Raw genomic sequence first — 13,804 nt, 5'->3', positions numbered from 1 at the left:
AGTAGATAACCCAATACCAAGTTCCTAAAATTATTCTTTACAAAGAAAACAGCTTGAAAGATGTATTGATTTTTTTCTTGCTTGCATGGCAAAGAACCAGAATTCAATATACTTATTAAGATACAGAATCAGGAATGAATTCATACATCATGTTACAGTTTGATAGGCTGACATTCATCATTTGAAATATATTATTTTCCAGTGTAGTTACACTTTACATTAGGACACTGTTCCTCCTTACAGTCTCTTTTTTTCATCCTTCTCCAAGCAGCCAATCAGTACTTTCCAATGAAACAACTTATTTAATCAGAGGCAGATTTGAAACATGTGGTATTAAATCAGTATAGTACAGATGATGTGTACTATTACAAATTACACCTATTCATAAATCTGGTCATATATTTAATCAGCAAAACATTTTCCTTCTCTTGTCAGTCCTCATCTGCCCGGAAAAAGCAAGCCAAATAAAAAATGTTTACTTCAGAACTGTAACCTCTCATTCATATTTTGTAAAATTAAAAAATGTCCATATTTGGAAGGTTATACATCCACACTACAAGACTGAAAAGATGAATGAAAGGGAATATTTGAACATAAGAGATCAATATCAAATCATTAGGACCTGGTCTTGATGTGGAAAGCTCAGTACATGTTTACTTGTCTACTATTCAATTTTCAGGAAGATCAGGAACATGAATGCAATAGTTCCATGGGCCTCTAAAAATACATTTAATACTCCACATTACTTCATTTTATGAAACTGACTCAAAGTCTACACATCTATTAATATGGACAGGTGCCCATATAATCCCTTCCTGCAACAAGAGACTGCAAGTTTCTTGACAAAGAACTTATATGTCATAAAACTGTGAACGACAATCAACCTCTCAGGTTCCAGCTACAGTGGATACCATTAAGCAAGAGCCATTCACCACAGTAGTACAGTATAAATACCTCACTGCAGTATACATATGAAATTTAAGAATTAATACAGTAATGTCAACAACATCGCAACCACTTTGGAAACTACCAAAGCAAATTGCTACATTGGCCATAAACAAGGTTCTAAATGAATTGCTGATGTCTAAAAATTGATATGGAAGAAACTTTGCCTGACAGTGCAGTCAACTGTCTTAAGGATGTAGTAAGCCGTCATCATTAAAAAACAAACAGCATAAACAAAGACTATAAGAGGGGGGAAAGCTAATTTTTTATCTCTTTATCTGAGAAACACAGCCAAACATTGCTTTGACTAAAAAAATAAATAGAGAGAGAGAGAGAGAGATCCATTCTACTCTATATGGATTCATATACCATGCTCATCACAGTAGTATCAGAACAACTTCCAGTAGTGCATTAAACAATATGACTAATATCTGTCACATTTGTTCTCTTATCCCCTACCCAGGGAAAGGAGTGTGTGCAATAATACCTTATATTGTTCCAAAGCTTCTGTAGGAAGTGTAATGTTCCTCTTCCATTCTGGAGTATTTATACAACTTGCAACACTCTTTTCCTTCACACAAATAGGAAATGGAACAGTATTGTTCAGCATATTTTCTCTTTGGTTTCTTTAGGTCTCATATCCTTATATACAAACTAACTATTTCAAGAGTTTGCAGTGTTGTAGCCTTTGGTTCCAGGATATGAGAGAGACAAGGTGGCTGAGGTGATATCTTTTATTGGACCAAATTCTGTTGGTGAAAGAGACCAGCTTTCAAGCTCCACAGAATTTCTCCTCAGGTCTGGGAAAGATAATCAGAGCGTCATAGCTAAATACAAGATTGTTAAGCATTAGTAGAGTGACCATATGTCCCATTTTGGCCGGACAGTCCCTTTTTAAGCCCTGTCCTGGCCAACCCAACTTTTTTTGCAAAAGTGGGCATCTGTCCCATTTATCACACTTGCTCTTGCCAACTGATCAAGTTGGCAGGAGCAAATGGGACAAATGCCCACTTTTGCCAAAAAGTGGGGTGTGGAAGAATGTGCAGGATAGGGGGTGTTTGGTGAAACCAGCTCTGTGCAGGTGGAAGAGGCAGAGCTCGGGCAGGGCTCGAGGGAACAGCGACACCAGCCCCATGTGGGGTGGGGGGCTTGGGCCAGCCAGGCAGTGGGGGGGGCTCAGACTAGCCCCACATGGTGTGCCATTTTCCATTTGGGAAATATTGTCAGCCTAAACATAAGGAATTAAAATATACTGCAAGACACCATTCAAAATGAAGTAGGGCATTAACAGCCCTGCAGTTGTTGGACAAAGGAAAGATAGTAGGTTACAGATTATTGCAGGGGTGGCCAACCTGAGCCTGACAAGGAGCCAGAATTTACCAATGTACATTGCCAAAGAGCCAAACTAATACGTCAGCAGCCCCCCATTAGCTCCCTCTCCAGCTGCCAGCGCCTCCTGCCCACCTGCAGCCCTACCAATCAGCTGTTTCATGGTGTGCAGGAGGCTCGGGGAGGGGGGAAAGAAGAGGAGCAAGAGCACGGCAGGCTCAGGGGAGGGGGCAGGAAGGGGTGGAGTGGGGGCAGGGCCTGTGGCAGAGCCAGAGGTTGAGCAGTGAGCACCCCCAGACACATTGGAAAGTTGGCGCCTGTAGCTCCAGCCCCAGAGTCTGTGCCTATACAAGGAGCCGCATATTAACTTCTGAAGAGCTGCATGTGGCTCGGGAGCCACAGGCTGGCCACCCCTGGTTTACTGTATTGAGACACAAAACCAGCATCATTACTGAGACCATGATTTTTGGTGTCTAGCAGAGTTATGAATTTAAAGATCCCAGGCTCATCTTTTTGAAGATGTTGTGCAGGCTTCCTTTGACGATGAGGACTGAGAGGGCAGATATGGAGTGATTGTTTTGAACAAATATGTGGAAACAAATATCCTCTCAAATGAAGTCACATAGAAAAATGATAAAAGACTAAAACATCCTATCACTTCTGGGCAAAAACTTTTCACAATATGACCACTCCATATCTGATCTCTCAGTCCTTGGCCTCAAAGGACACTGCACAACATTTTCAAAAGACAAGCCTGGGAGCTTAAACTCACAACAATGCTAGACAATAATAATAACTTAAAAAAAAAGATATTACCTCACCCACTTTGTCTCTTTTATTTCAGGAGTATCAAACATGTGGCCCATATTACATACTCAGATTGTGTTTCGTTTTTTTAAAGTACATTTCTAGCCCTCAGAGTTGGAAGTGAATAGAGCATAAACTGTGCTGTCTTCCTGAGTCAGCAGTCTGATGACTCTGAGGGTACGTCTACACTACATATCTCTGACGACAGTCACACTGTCGTGTGTTGCTATACTTGTCAATGAAAGGCTCCGGTGTGTGTGTGGGTAGGGCAGCAGGAAAAGGCTTCAGCACCTCCCTGCTGAGGAGGAAGGGCCCCAGCAGCAGGGCTGGCAAAGCCTTTCCCTGCACCCAGAGCCGTTCAATGCAGTAGGAGAAGTACTCCAGCTGCAGAGAGCTTTCAAAGCCTTTTCCTGCTGCCTCCTCCCGACCAGAGCCCTTCCCTGCTGCCAAGGTCTTCTGGCGGTGGAGAAAAGCTCCAGCAGCAAGGAGGTAGTGGGACACTACACTGCTAAAAATAGCACCATAGAGAGGTAAGCACGGCTTCGGTGAGTAGAGAGACATTTTCAAACATATCTTTGCTCTACTCACCTAAGCCGTGCCTCACTGTCTACACTTTTCAGAGTAGCAGCCATGTTAGTCTGTATTTGCAAAAAAAAAAAAAAAAAAAGGAGTACTTATGGCACCTTAGAGACTAACCAATTTATTTGAGCATAGGCTTTCGTGAGCTACAGCTCACTTCATCAGATGCATAAAGTGGAAAATACAGTGAGGAGATTTATATAAACACCCATTTTTTCATGGTCTGTGTGTATCATACACATTGTAAGGAGAGTGATCACTTAAGATGAGCTATTATCAGCAGGAGAGTGGGATGGGGGAGAGAAAACCTTTTGAAGTGATAATCAAGGTGGGCCATTTCCAGCACATTTCCAGGAGTTAACAAGAACATCTGAGGAACGGTGCGGGGGTCTGGGGGGGAGAAATAAAAGGGGAAATAGTTTTACTTTGTATAATGACTCAACCACTCCCAGTCTCTATTCAAGCCTAAGTTAATTGTACCCAATTTGCAAATTAATTCCAATTCAGCAGTGTCTAGTTGGAGTCTGTTTTCGGAGTTCTTTTGTTGAAGAATAGTCACTTTTAGATCAGAAATCGAGAGACCAGAGAGACTGAAGTGTTCTCCGACTGGTTTATGAATGTTATAATTCTTGACATCTGATTTCTGTCCATTTATTCTTTTACATAGAGACTGTCCAGTTTGACCAATGTACATGGCAGAGGGGCATTGCTGGCACATGATGGCATATATCACATTGGTAGATCTGCAGGTGAACGAGCCTCTGATAGTGTGGCTGATGTGATTAGACCCGATGATGGTGTCCCCGAATAGATATGTGGGCACAGTTGGCATCGGGCTTTGTTGCAAGGATAGGTTCCTGGGTTAGTGGTTCTGTTGTGTGGTGTGTGGTTGCTGGGGAGTATTCGCTTCAGGTTGGGGGCTGTCTGTAGGCAAGGGCTGGCCTGTCTCCCAAGATCTGTGAGAGCGATGGGTTGTCCTTCAGGATAGGTTGTAGATCCTTGATGATGAGCTGGAGAGGTTTTAGTTGGGGGCTGAAGGTGACAGCTAGTGGCGTTCTGTTATTTTCTTTGTTGGGCCTGTCCTGTAGTAGGTGACTTCTGGGTACTCTTCTGGCTCTGTCAATCTGTTTCTTCACTTCAGCAGGTGGGTATTGTAGTTGTAAGAATGCTTGATAGAGATCTTGTAGGTGTTTGTCTCTGTCTGAGGGGTTGGAGCAAATGCGGTTGTATCTTAGAGCTTGGCTGTAGACAATGGACCGTGTGGTGTGGTGTGGTCTGGATGAAAGCTGGAGGCATGTAGGTAGGAATAGCAGTCAGTAGGTTTCCGGTACAGAGTGGTGTTTATGTGACCATCGTTTATTAGCACTGTAGTGTCCAGGAAGTGGATCTCTTGTGTGGACTGGACCAGGCTGAGGTTGATGGTGAGATGGAAATTGTTGAAATCATGGTGGAATTCCTCAAGGGCTTCTTTTCCATGGGTCCAGATGATGAAGATGTCATCAATGTAGCGCAAGTAGAGTAGGGGCGTTAGGGGACGAGAGCTGAGGAAGCGTTGTTCTAAGTCAGCCATAAAAATGTTGGCATATTATGGGGCCATGCAAGTACCCATAGCAGTGCCGCTGATTTGAAGGTATACATTGTCCCCAAATGTAAAATAGTTATGGGTGAGGACAAAGTCACAAAGTTCAGCCACCAGGTTTGCCATGACATTATCGGGGATAGTGTTCCTGACGGCTTGTAGTCCATCTTCGTGTGGAATGTTGGTGTAGAGGGCTTCTACATCCATAGTGGCCAGGATGGCGTTTTCAGGAAGATCACCGATGGATTGTAGTTTCCTCAGGAAGTCAGTGGTGTCTCGAAGATAGCTGGGAGTGCTGGTAGCGTAGGGCCTGAGGAGGGAGTCTACATAGCCAGACAATCCTGCTGTCAGGGTGCCAATGCCTGAGATGATGGGGCGTCCAGGATTTCCAGGTTTATGGATCTTGGGTAGTAGACAGAATATCCCAGGTCGGGGTTCCAGGGGTGTGTCTGTGCGGATTTGTTCTTGTGCTTTTTCAGAGAGTTTCTTGAGCAAATGCTGTAGTTTCTTTTGGTAACTCTCAGTGGGATCAGAGGGTAATGGCTTGTAGAAAGTGGTGCTGGAGAGCTGCCGAGCAGCCTCTTGTTCATATTCCGACCTATTCATGATGACAACAGCACATCCTTTGTCAGCCTTTTTGATTATGATGTCACAGTTATTTCTGAGGCTGTGGATGGCATTCTGTTCTGCACGGCTGAGGTTATGGGGCAAGTGATGCTGCTTTTCCGCAATTTCAGCCCGTGCATGTCAGCAGAAGCACTCTATGTAGAAGTCCAGTCTGCTTCAGGAGGAGTCCACCTAGAATCCTTCTTTTTGTAGTTTTGGTAGGAAGGTCTCTGTGGATTACTACATTGTTCAGAGGTGTGTTGTTATTTCCAACAAGTGATATTAAATGGAAAAATAAGGCACTGAATTAATAACTAAAAGTTTAGATATTATACAGGCATATTCTATTCTTTGTGCAGACCTCCATGAGAAATTATTGGGAGTTTGGCTATGGACTGAGGGAGGTATGTCTGGCAGACTAAAGTTCAAAACAGAATAAAGCCCTTTCCACTGAATGAGCTTGAGATGCCTGGGCTATCAGATCTTCTGAATGTGTTAATCATTATATGAAATTCAAAGCATTTCTGACAATTAATATGTTTCTTTTCTGTAGATGAGGATAATGAACAGTAAATGCTAAAAAGAAGTCCTGACCGCAATCAAAATCAGAATTTAATGTTGATTAAGTAACACTGGAACTCAAGTCTGCTCTGTCTGTCTAGAAGTGCATAAAGAGTTCCTTCATAATGGTTTAACAGCTCCACAATCCATCTATTCAAAGTTACAGCAACAAAAAATACCAGAAAGAAATATACAAGAAAGTTGCTGAAAGTAGCTATGAAAGAGGTTTCAACAAAGACTTGTAAGATACGGGTCATGTTCGAGCCCACCAGATTTGGTATCATGTACTGTCTCAGATGCTGATTTCAGAAATATGGGTAAGGCACTGTTAGGATATAGATATTCAGGCCTGTCTGCAAAGGCCTGTACTCTAAGAATTTAGGTGTATTCTTATCACTTGGCTAGTGATAGAGGTATAAAAAAAAGAATCAAAATCACTGTCTGCTGGTGTAAGGGCCTTCTCTTACTGTGACAGTCTGAGGCCCTGTTCTTAGGCTAAGGCCTTTGGCTAAGCAGCAGAGGCAGCCATAAGCTGGGAAGCAAACAGATAGATAAGCTATTACCAGCAGGACAGTGGGGTGGGAGGAGGTATTTTTTCATATTCTCTGTGTATAAATAAAGTCTGCTGCAGTTTCCACGGCATGCATCCGATGAAGTGAGCTGTAGCTCACGAAAGCTCATGCTCAAATAAATTGGTTAGTCTCTAAGGTGCCACAAGTACTCCTTTTCTTTTTGAGTCACATCCTCACATTCCAAACTAGTCACACTGAAATAAGGTGCTATTCGGCTGTTAGGAATACAATCCTTTCCTGATAGTTCCTATCACCTCCAGAGAAAGGGAAGTGCCTAGAAAATGTAAAAGGAAACTTAGTTTGATAGCATCCTGTTTGGCAAGAACTCACTTATCAATAGCTGGGATGTGAAACCCTCACTTCTGTATTGTCTTGTCATTATAGTTTCCACTTTGCTATTGTTTGTCTGTATAATCTCTGTCTGGTCCTGTGATTGTTCCTGTCTGCTGTATAATTAATTTTGCTGGGTGTAAACTAATTAAGGTGGTGGGATATAATTGGTTACATAATCATGTTACAATATGTTAGGATTGGTTAGTTAAATTTCAGGAAAATGATTGGTTAAGGTATAGCTAAGCAGAACTCAAGTTTTACTATATAATCTGAAGTCAATGAGGAAGTGACTGGGTGGGGGTGGGGGTGGGCATGGGCATGGGGGTAAGGGAGATGGGAACAGGGAATGGGGGTAAGAAAATTGGAATCATGTTTTGCTAAAGGGGGAAATGGGAACAGGGAATAGGAGTAAGGAAGTTGGAATCATGTTTGGCTAAGGGTAGGAATGGGAACAGGGACACAGGTGTAAGGCTCTGTGGTGTCAGAGCTGGGAAGGAGGATACTAAGGAAGGAAACTGGAATCATGCTTGCTGGAAGTTCACCCCAATAAACATCGAATTGTTTGCACCTTTGGACTTCGGGTATTGTTGCTCTCTGTTCATGCAAGAAGGACCAGGGAAGTAAGTGGGTGAAGGAATAAGCCCCCTAACAGGCACCATGGATTCTACAATTTAAGAGCCATAGAATTTCAATTACACTGTTCTCTACTGGAGCTGAATACACGTCAAACTAAGGATTAATGGTAATTTCACCCAACAAACATATTGTAAACCAAGATTTAGTATCTGGGGCATCCCGCCTTTCTTTCTGAAGATTATAAATATTAACCACATATAGAGCGCAATGCAAACAGGAAACATTTATATTTTTCTCCATTTAATTACTGAATACCTCCAGATATCAATTCCATTTCTCACATTGCTACACAGAGACAAATAAACAAATGAATGTGCTGCAGTACAGTACATAAGATACCAATATTTCTCAAGATAATATTATTTGAAGTAGTTATTAACACAAGCACAAACTTTGTTTAATGACAGTTAAGGTGACCGCAGGCTTCATCCACCAAAAACCTTAAACACACAGAAATAAAAAGTTAATTAAAAAAAATCCTTAAAGCCTTGCCATATTCCTGTTGTCTACAACACTGTCGATAACGTACTTCAAAATTCTGTAAGACTTTCATTTCCATCTCCAACAGATATTGAAGAGCTACACATACCCTAACTGCATCAAACTCACATTTTAATGCAAAACTTTAACAGCAACCTCAGCAATGTTATGACTGAATAACTTCCCAAATTCAAAGAGACTGACAGATGTGCTGATCAGTAGATTAAATAGAATGAGACAGCTGTTAAGGTTTTCGTGAATGTGAATTTGATAAAGTTGTACAATGTAGTGCTCTTCGATATTGGTTGGAGATGGAAATGAAAGTTTTACTGAGTGTGCTATCAACAGCACTGTAGAAAATACAGTGTTCTGTGTGTATGAACCAAATATGCATCAACCCAACATGAAAAATTCATATACACAGTCTGAATTTTTTTTTTTAATTTTCACCACTTTCACAATGCTTCTGAGAAATAAAGGGAGCTCCTGTCCAAATTAAAATTCTGTTGCAGCCTCAAGTATGATGTCACTATCATTCCACCATAACATAATCTTTATAGGCCTGATCTTCTCTAATTTTAAAAACAAAGCAGGTTTGGAACTGTTTAGAACTTAAACTGTTGACTATCTGAAACTAGGTGGTGTTCAAGATTTTATGCTTTTCTGAGATGTGATTATATATATATATATTACCATTTTTTAATATATCTTGTCAGATGTAGAAGTAAGGTTCTGCTATGTTGTACAATGAGACCCGAGTTTGACTTCTGCTACTATCATCTCATTTCCTGAAGATTCAATCACCACTCATTATCATGCAGACAGACTGACATGAGCAGATATCTAATTAGATTTCAAAAGCCAACTCTGGTTAACACTTGAATAGAAGTCCCTCCCAAAAGAGGACTTTGTAGAATACATATCTCCTGTGTGCTTCAGAATGAATTGGCAATTTCTTACAGAACCTCATCTTGCAGTTCTAGCTGCACTTCTGCAACACTGCCTTTCATTACACAATCACACTCCAGTTTTTTCCATACACATGAGTAGCATTATATATTATTGCACATGTTTTATGTAAGCACGTTCATACAAAAAGATCTCATTGTAAAGCAGTGTCACAAATTCATTTTTCTTGGGAAAAACTTAACTCAAAATATACTTCATTTACATGATTAAAACCTGAACCTTAATGTTAGATTAGCATAGGAGTCTGGATTCTTTTTACACCTATAATGGCTTGCTTTTCTCAGTGTCTTATTTTCCAATTTAATAACTATTTTTGTAGTCCATATAGTGCTTATGCCTTTTTCTAAAATGAATAATAGTCTTGCTCACAAAAAGTAAGAAAAAGAAGCACTTTAATAATCTATAATGATGTTCTGAGTCTAGAAGACCATACAGGGTCATACTTCAATTAAACACACATACAGTACACATATGGCAGTAAAAATAATCATTAAGAGCAAAACTGAATATGACTTAAAATTCAGTGTAACTTTTAATCAAAGATATAGATAAAATGATATGAGGAGGATTCTTCATTTACTTACCACTGGACCTGTTTTTGCGGTTTGATTTCCCACCTGTAAGAAGCATCTTGAGACTGTTTCGAAACATGGCTGCACTATTCTGCTCTGTGCACCCCAAAATCTGTGTAAAACAAAACAAAGGTATAGTTTGGCATAGGAATATAAGCTTTGATTTGTCAACATGGAAACATTTTGGAAAAACAGTAAGAGGACCTAAAAATAAAAGCTTCAAATCACTACACTGACAGCAAAAACCGGAACATAAAACATTAAGACTTTCTATATTCCCTAAAAATATAAATTGCCACTCTCAAAATCTAACATTTCAAATATCTTTATTCATCCAGATTGACTATTTTCAGTACAATACAGAATTTCTTCATCATCATTCACTGCCGGTGTCCATGTTGAACAGTTAAGACAGATTATTATCCAGCTTGGTTTCTATGGGTTGGGAAGGGCATGACAGTCAGCCAAGTCAGTCTCTAACTGACACTACTACCAAGGCTGAACCTGCCAGGGCCTATGGCATTGCTCAGAAGATCTGTCAGTCTTGTTGACACTGACCTACAGACTACAAGGTAGTGTCTTTAGCTTCAGGGGCAGTTAAACATACAGTTAAACAGTATTTTGGTTAGTTGACAAGGAAAAACAGAAGACTCCAAACTCAGAAAACATTAATTTGACTGATGTTAATACAGTAATCAGTATCTTTTTCTCAGTCTATGTCAAAGGCCCACAACCATGGCTCCACTCCCAGCTCAGGCCCAGCCCCACTGCCACCTCCCAGCTGCAGCTCCGCTTCTGGGCCCAGCCATGTGCCCAGCCTCAGCCCCCAATCTTCAGCTCCTTTTCTGCCCTGGCCCCCAGCCCCAAACCTGCCCCCAGGTGCGGCCCAACCTTGGTCCTCTTACCCATGTCCGCCCCCCTCCCCGGACCCATGGCCCCGCTCCCAGCTCCAGCTACCAGGAGGGGGCGCAGACAGGGGTAAGGGTGTGTGTGAGACAGTGAAATGTTTGGGGACCACTGATCTATGTGTGTCTTGTACGGATAAACCACACAGCTTCCAAAGTATTCTGGACAGGAGCTCCCTTTTCCAGACTTCCTAAGATGCATGAGACAGGGAGTGCCAGTGGAAATCCCTTTTTTCAGAGTACGCAATTGACACGGTTCCTCCCCCACTCTGAACTCTAGGGTACAGATGTGGGGACCTGCATGAAAAACCTCCTAAGCTTATCTTTACCAGCTTAGGTCAAAACTTCCCCAAGGTACAAAATATTACACCTTGGACTGGCCGCTACCACCACCAAACTAATACTGGTTACTGGGGAAGAGCTGTTTGGACGCGTCCTTCCCCCCAAAATACTTCCCAAAACCTTGCACCCCACTTCCTGGACAAGGTTTGGTAAAAAGCCTCACCAATTTGCCTAGGTGACTACAGACCCAGACCCTTGGATCTTAAGAATAATGAACAATCCTCCCAACACTTGCACCCCCCCTTTCCTGGGAAATGTTGGATAAAAAGCCTCACCAATTTGCATAGGTGACCACAGACCCAAACCCTTGGATCTGAGAACAATGAAAAAGCATTCAGTGTTTTACAAGAAGACTTTTAATAAAAAATAGAAGTAAATAGAAATAAAGAAATCCCCCCTGTAAAATCAGGATGGTAGATATCTTACAGGGTAATTAGATTCAAAAACATAGAGAACCCCTCTAGGCAAAACCTTAAGTTACAAAAAAGATACACAGACAGAAGTAGTTATTCTATTCAGCACAATTCTTTTCTCAGCCATTTAAAGAAATCATAATCTAACACATACCTAGCTAGATTACTTACTAAAAGTTCTAAGACTCCATTCCTGTTCTGTCCCTGGCCAAGACGACTACAGACAGACACAGACCCTTTGTTTCTCTCCCTCCTCCCAGCTTTTGAAAGTATCTTGTCTCCTCATTGGTCATTTTGGTCAGGTGCCAGCGAGGTTACCTTTAGCTTCTTAACCCTTTACAGGTGAGAGGAGCTTTCCCCTGGCCAGGAGGGATTTCAAAGGGGTTTACCCTTCCCTTTATATTTATGACAGCAATTCATTTTAAAAACTAGATTAAAACAACAGTAAACAGCTCAAAGGTCAGGAAATATCAAAATTAAGGATATACTTGCAAACTTAACTCTGATCCATTCTGGGTGTATACATTAGTATAGTCTTCAGTTACATGATCACATATTAGTGCTCAATTAATAGAATATAATACATTTTTTTACAACCCTGTGATATACTTCTTGTAGGGTGTGTAATGAATGAGAGATTGTATACAAGTGATTTTAATTAACGTTTTTTCAAATACACTCAGAGCAGTATACAGAATTCAAAATGCTATATATGTGTATCTAAGGTTGTCAAAAGTCATTGTAATATGCTCTATTCAATTACTGGAGAAATATTATAATTTAATTAGAGACAGCAATAAAAATACATACTCACAAGGGAAAGAGTTAAACCTGTGTGGGTGACCTTAACTTTAGCATTTCCTGATTTTTAAGTACCTTCCCCATGTGACCATAAGAATCTTGGAATATTTTTTTATTTTGCTTTTAAAAGGAATACAGCGTATGCACTCGCTATGTGTTTGAGGGTCATTAACGTCATACTACATTATTTCTGATGTCCTATATAACGATATTAGAACTGAAAAAAACCTGTGTTTAGGCTTCTCCTCTAAACCCGAAATAAATAATACACCATTTAAGAGCAAGTTTTCAGACAATCAGCCATTATTCAAAGCTTCCTATTTGGCAAGCAAATTGAAGATCTTGAACGTATCAGCCTGGCCACATACACAACAGTCCTAAGTAAGAGTTCCGTTGTTATTTTCTGTAGACTGTTATCATGCTCTAGTTCAGTGGCTCTCAGCCAGGGGCCTGGGGCCTCCTGGGGGGCTACGACCAGGTTTCAGGGGGTCCGCCAAGCAGGGTCGGCATTAGACTTGCAGGGGCCCAATGCACCGCATGGGGCTGAAGCCTGGGACCCTGAGCCCTGCCACCCAGGGCTGAAGCTGGAGCCTGAGCAATGTAGATTCATGGGGCCCCGGGCAGTCTCCAGGTTGTTACCCCCTAATGCTGGTCCTGACTTTTATATGCAGAAAAACCAGTGGAGGGACAGGGGGGCAGGTCTGGGGCCGGGAATAGGGCCGAGGCTGTATTGTTGTGGCACAGGTGGGCTGAGGAGTTTTTATAGCATGTTGGGGGGCCTCAGAAAGAAAAAAGTTGAAAACCCCTGCTCTAGTTTCCTATACAGAAAACGAAGCTCTAGGCTTTGCACAATCTTCTTCTGATTTCAATATAGTATCAATAAGACTGTTCCTTTTAATAAATAATACATTTCATTACAAGATAATCACGTACATGATAATCTGTGAAATATCAGGAAGAGTAAAAACTAATTTACAAGTCTAAACTACAGGTAAACAGAAGACAGAAGACAGAAGAAATCAAGGTGATACTTGTGCATATTATAGGAATAATAATCCCAAATAGATTAATCACACAGAAATGAAGTATTAGTCAGAAGATTTAGGCTGATAAAACATACATTGCTGAATCATTATGCATACAGTGGAGCTGAAAAAGTGGTCACTAGCAAAAAGGTTTCTTGGTCCACTAATCCAAATATACTTATCTGGGCTTTGAGCCAGAAAACTAGAAGGCAGTAAATTTCTCCGTCCACTGCCTGTATGTTTACACCACCAACTGAGACTTCATCGTATCTGAAATTAATATTAACTCTTCAAGTGCTTTTGTACAGATTTGCAGCTAAAGAGGCCAAACTGCTATATAAATCCTCACC

General features: G+C 41.1%; 1 protein-coding gene across 1 annotated transcript in view; it reads right to left on the bottom strand.

The window, feature by feature from the left end:
* TANC2 (tetratricopeptide repeat, ankyrin repeat and coiled-coil containing 2) overlaps positions 1-13,804 on the bottom strand; it is a 690,066-nt gene that overhangs the window by 476,927 nt on the left and 199,335 nt on the right. The window contains exon 3 of the mRNA XM_084615604.1: positions 9,981-10,080. Within this exon, the coding sequence (XP_084471730.1) occupies positions 9,981-10,047 (67 nt within the window). The 5' untranslated portion in view covers positions 10,048-10,080. The remainder of the gene's footprint in view (positions 1-9,980; positions 10,081-13,804) is intronic.

This window comes from Lepidochelys olivacea (assembly GCF_965140295.1).
Source record: "Lepidochelys olivacea isolate rLepOli2 genome assembly, chromosome: 27".
Lineage (NCBI taxonomy): Eukaryota > Metazoa > Chordata > Testudines > Cheloniidae > Lepidochelys > Lepidochelys olivacea.
Note: the sequence above shows the minus strand (reverse complement) of the source record. Positions and strands in the feature narration are given on the sequence as shown.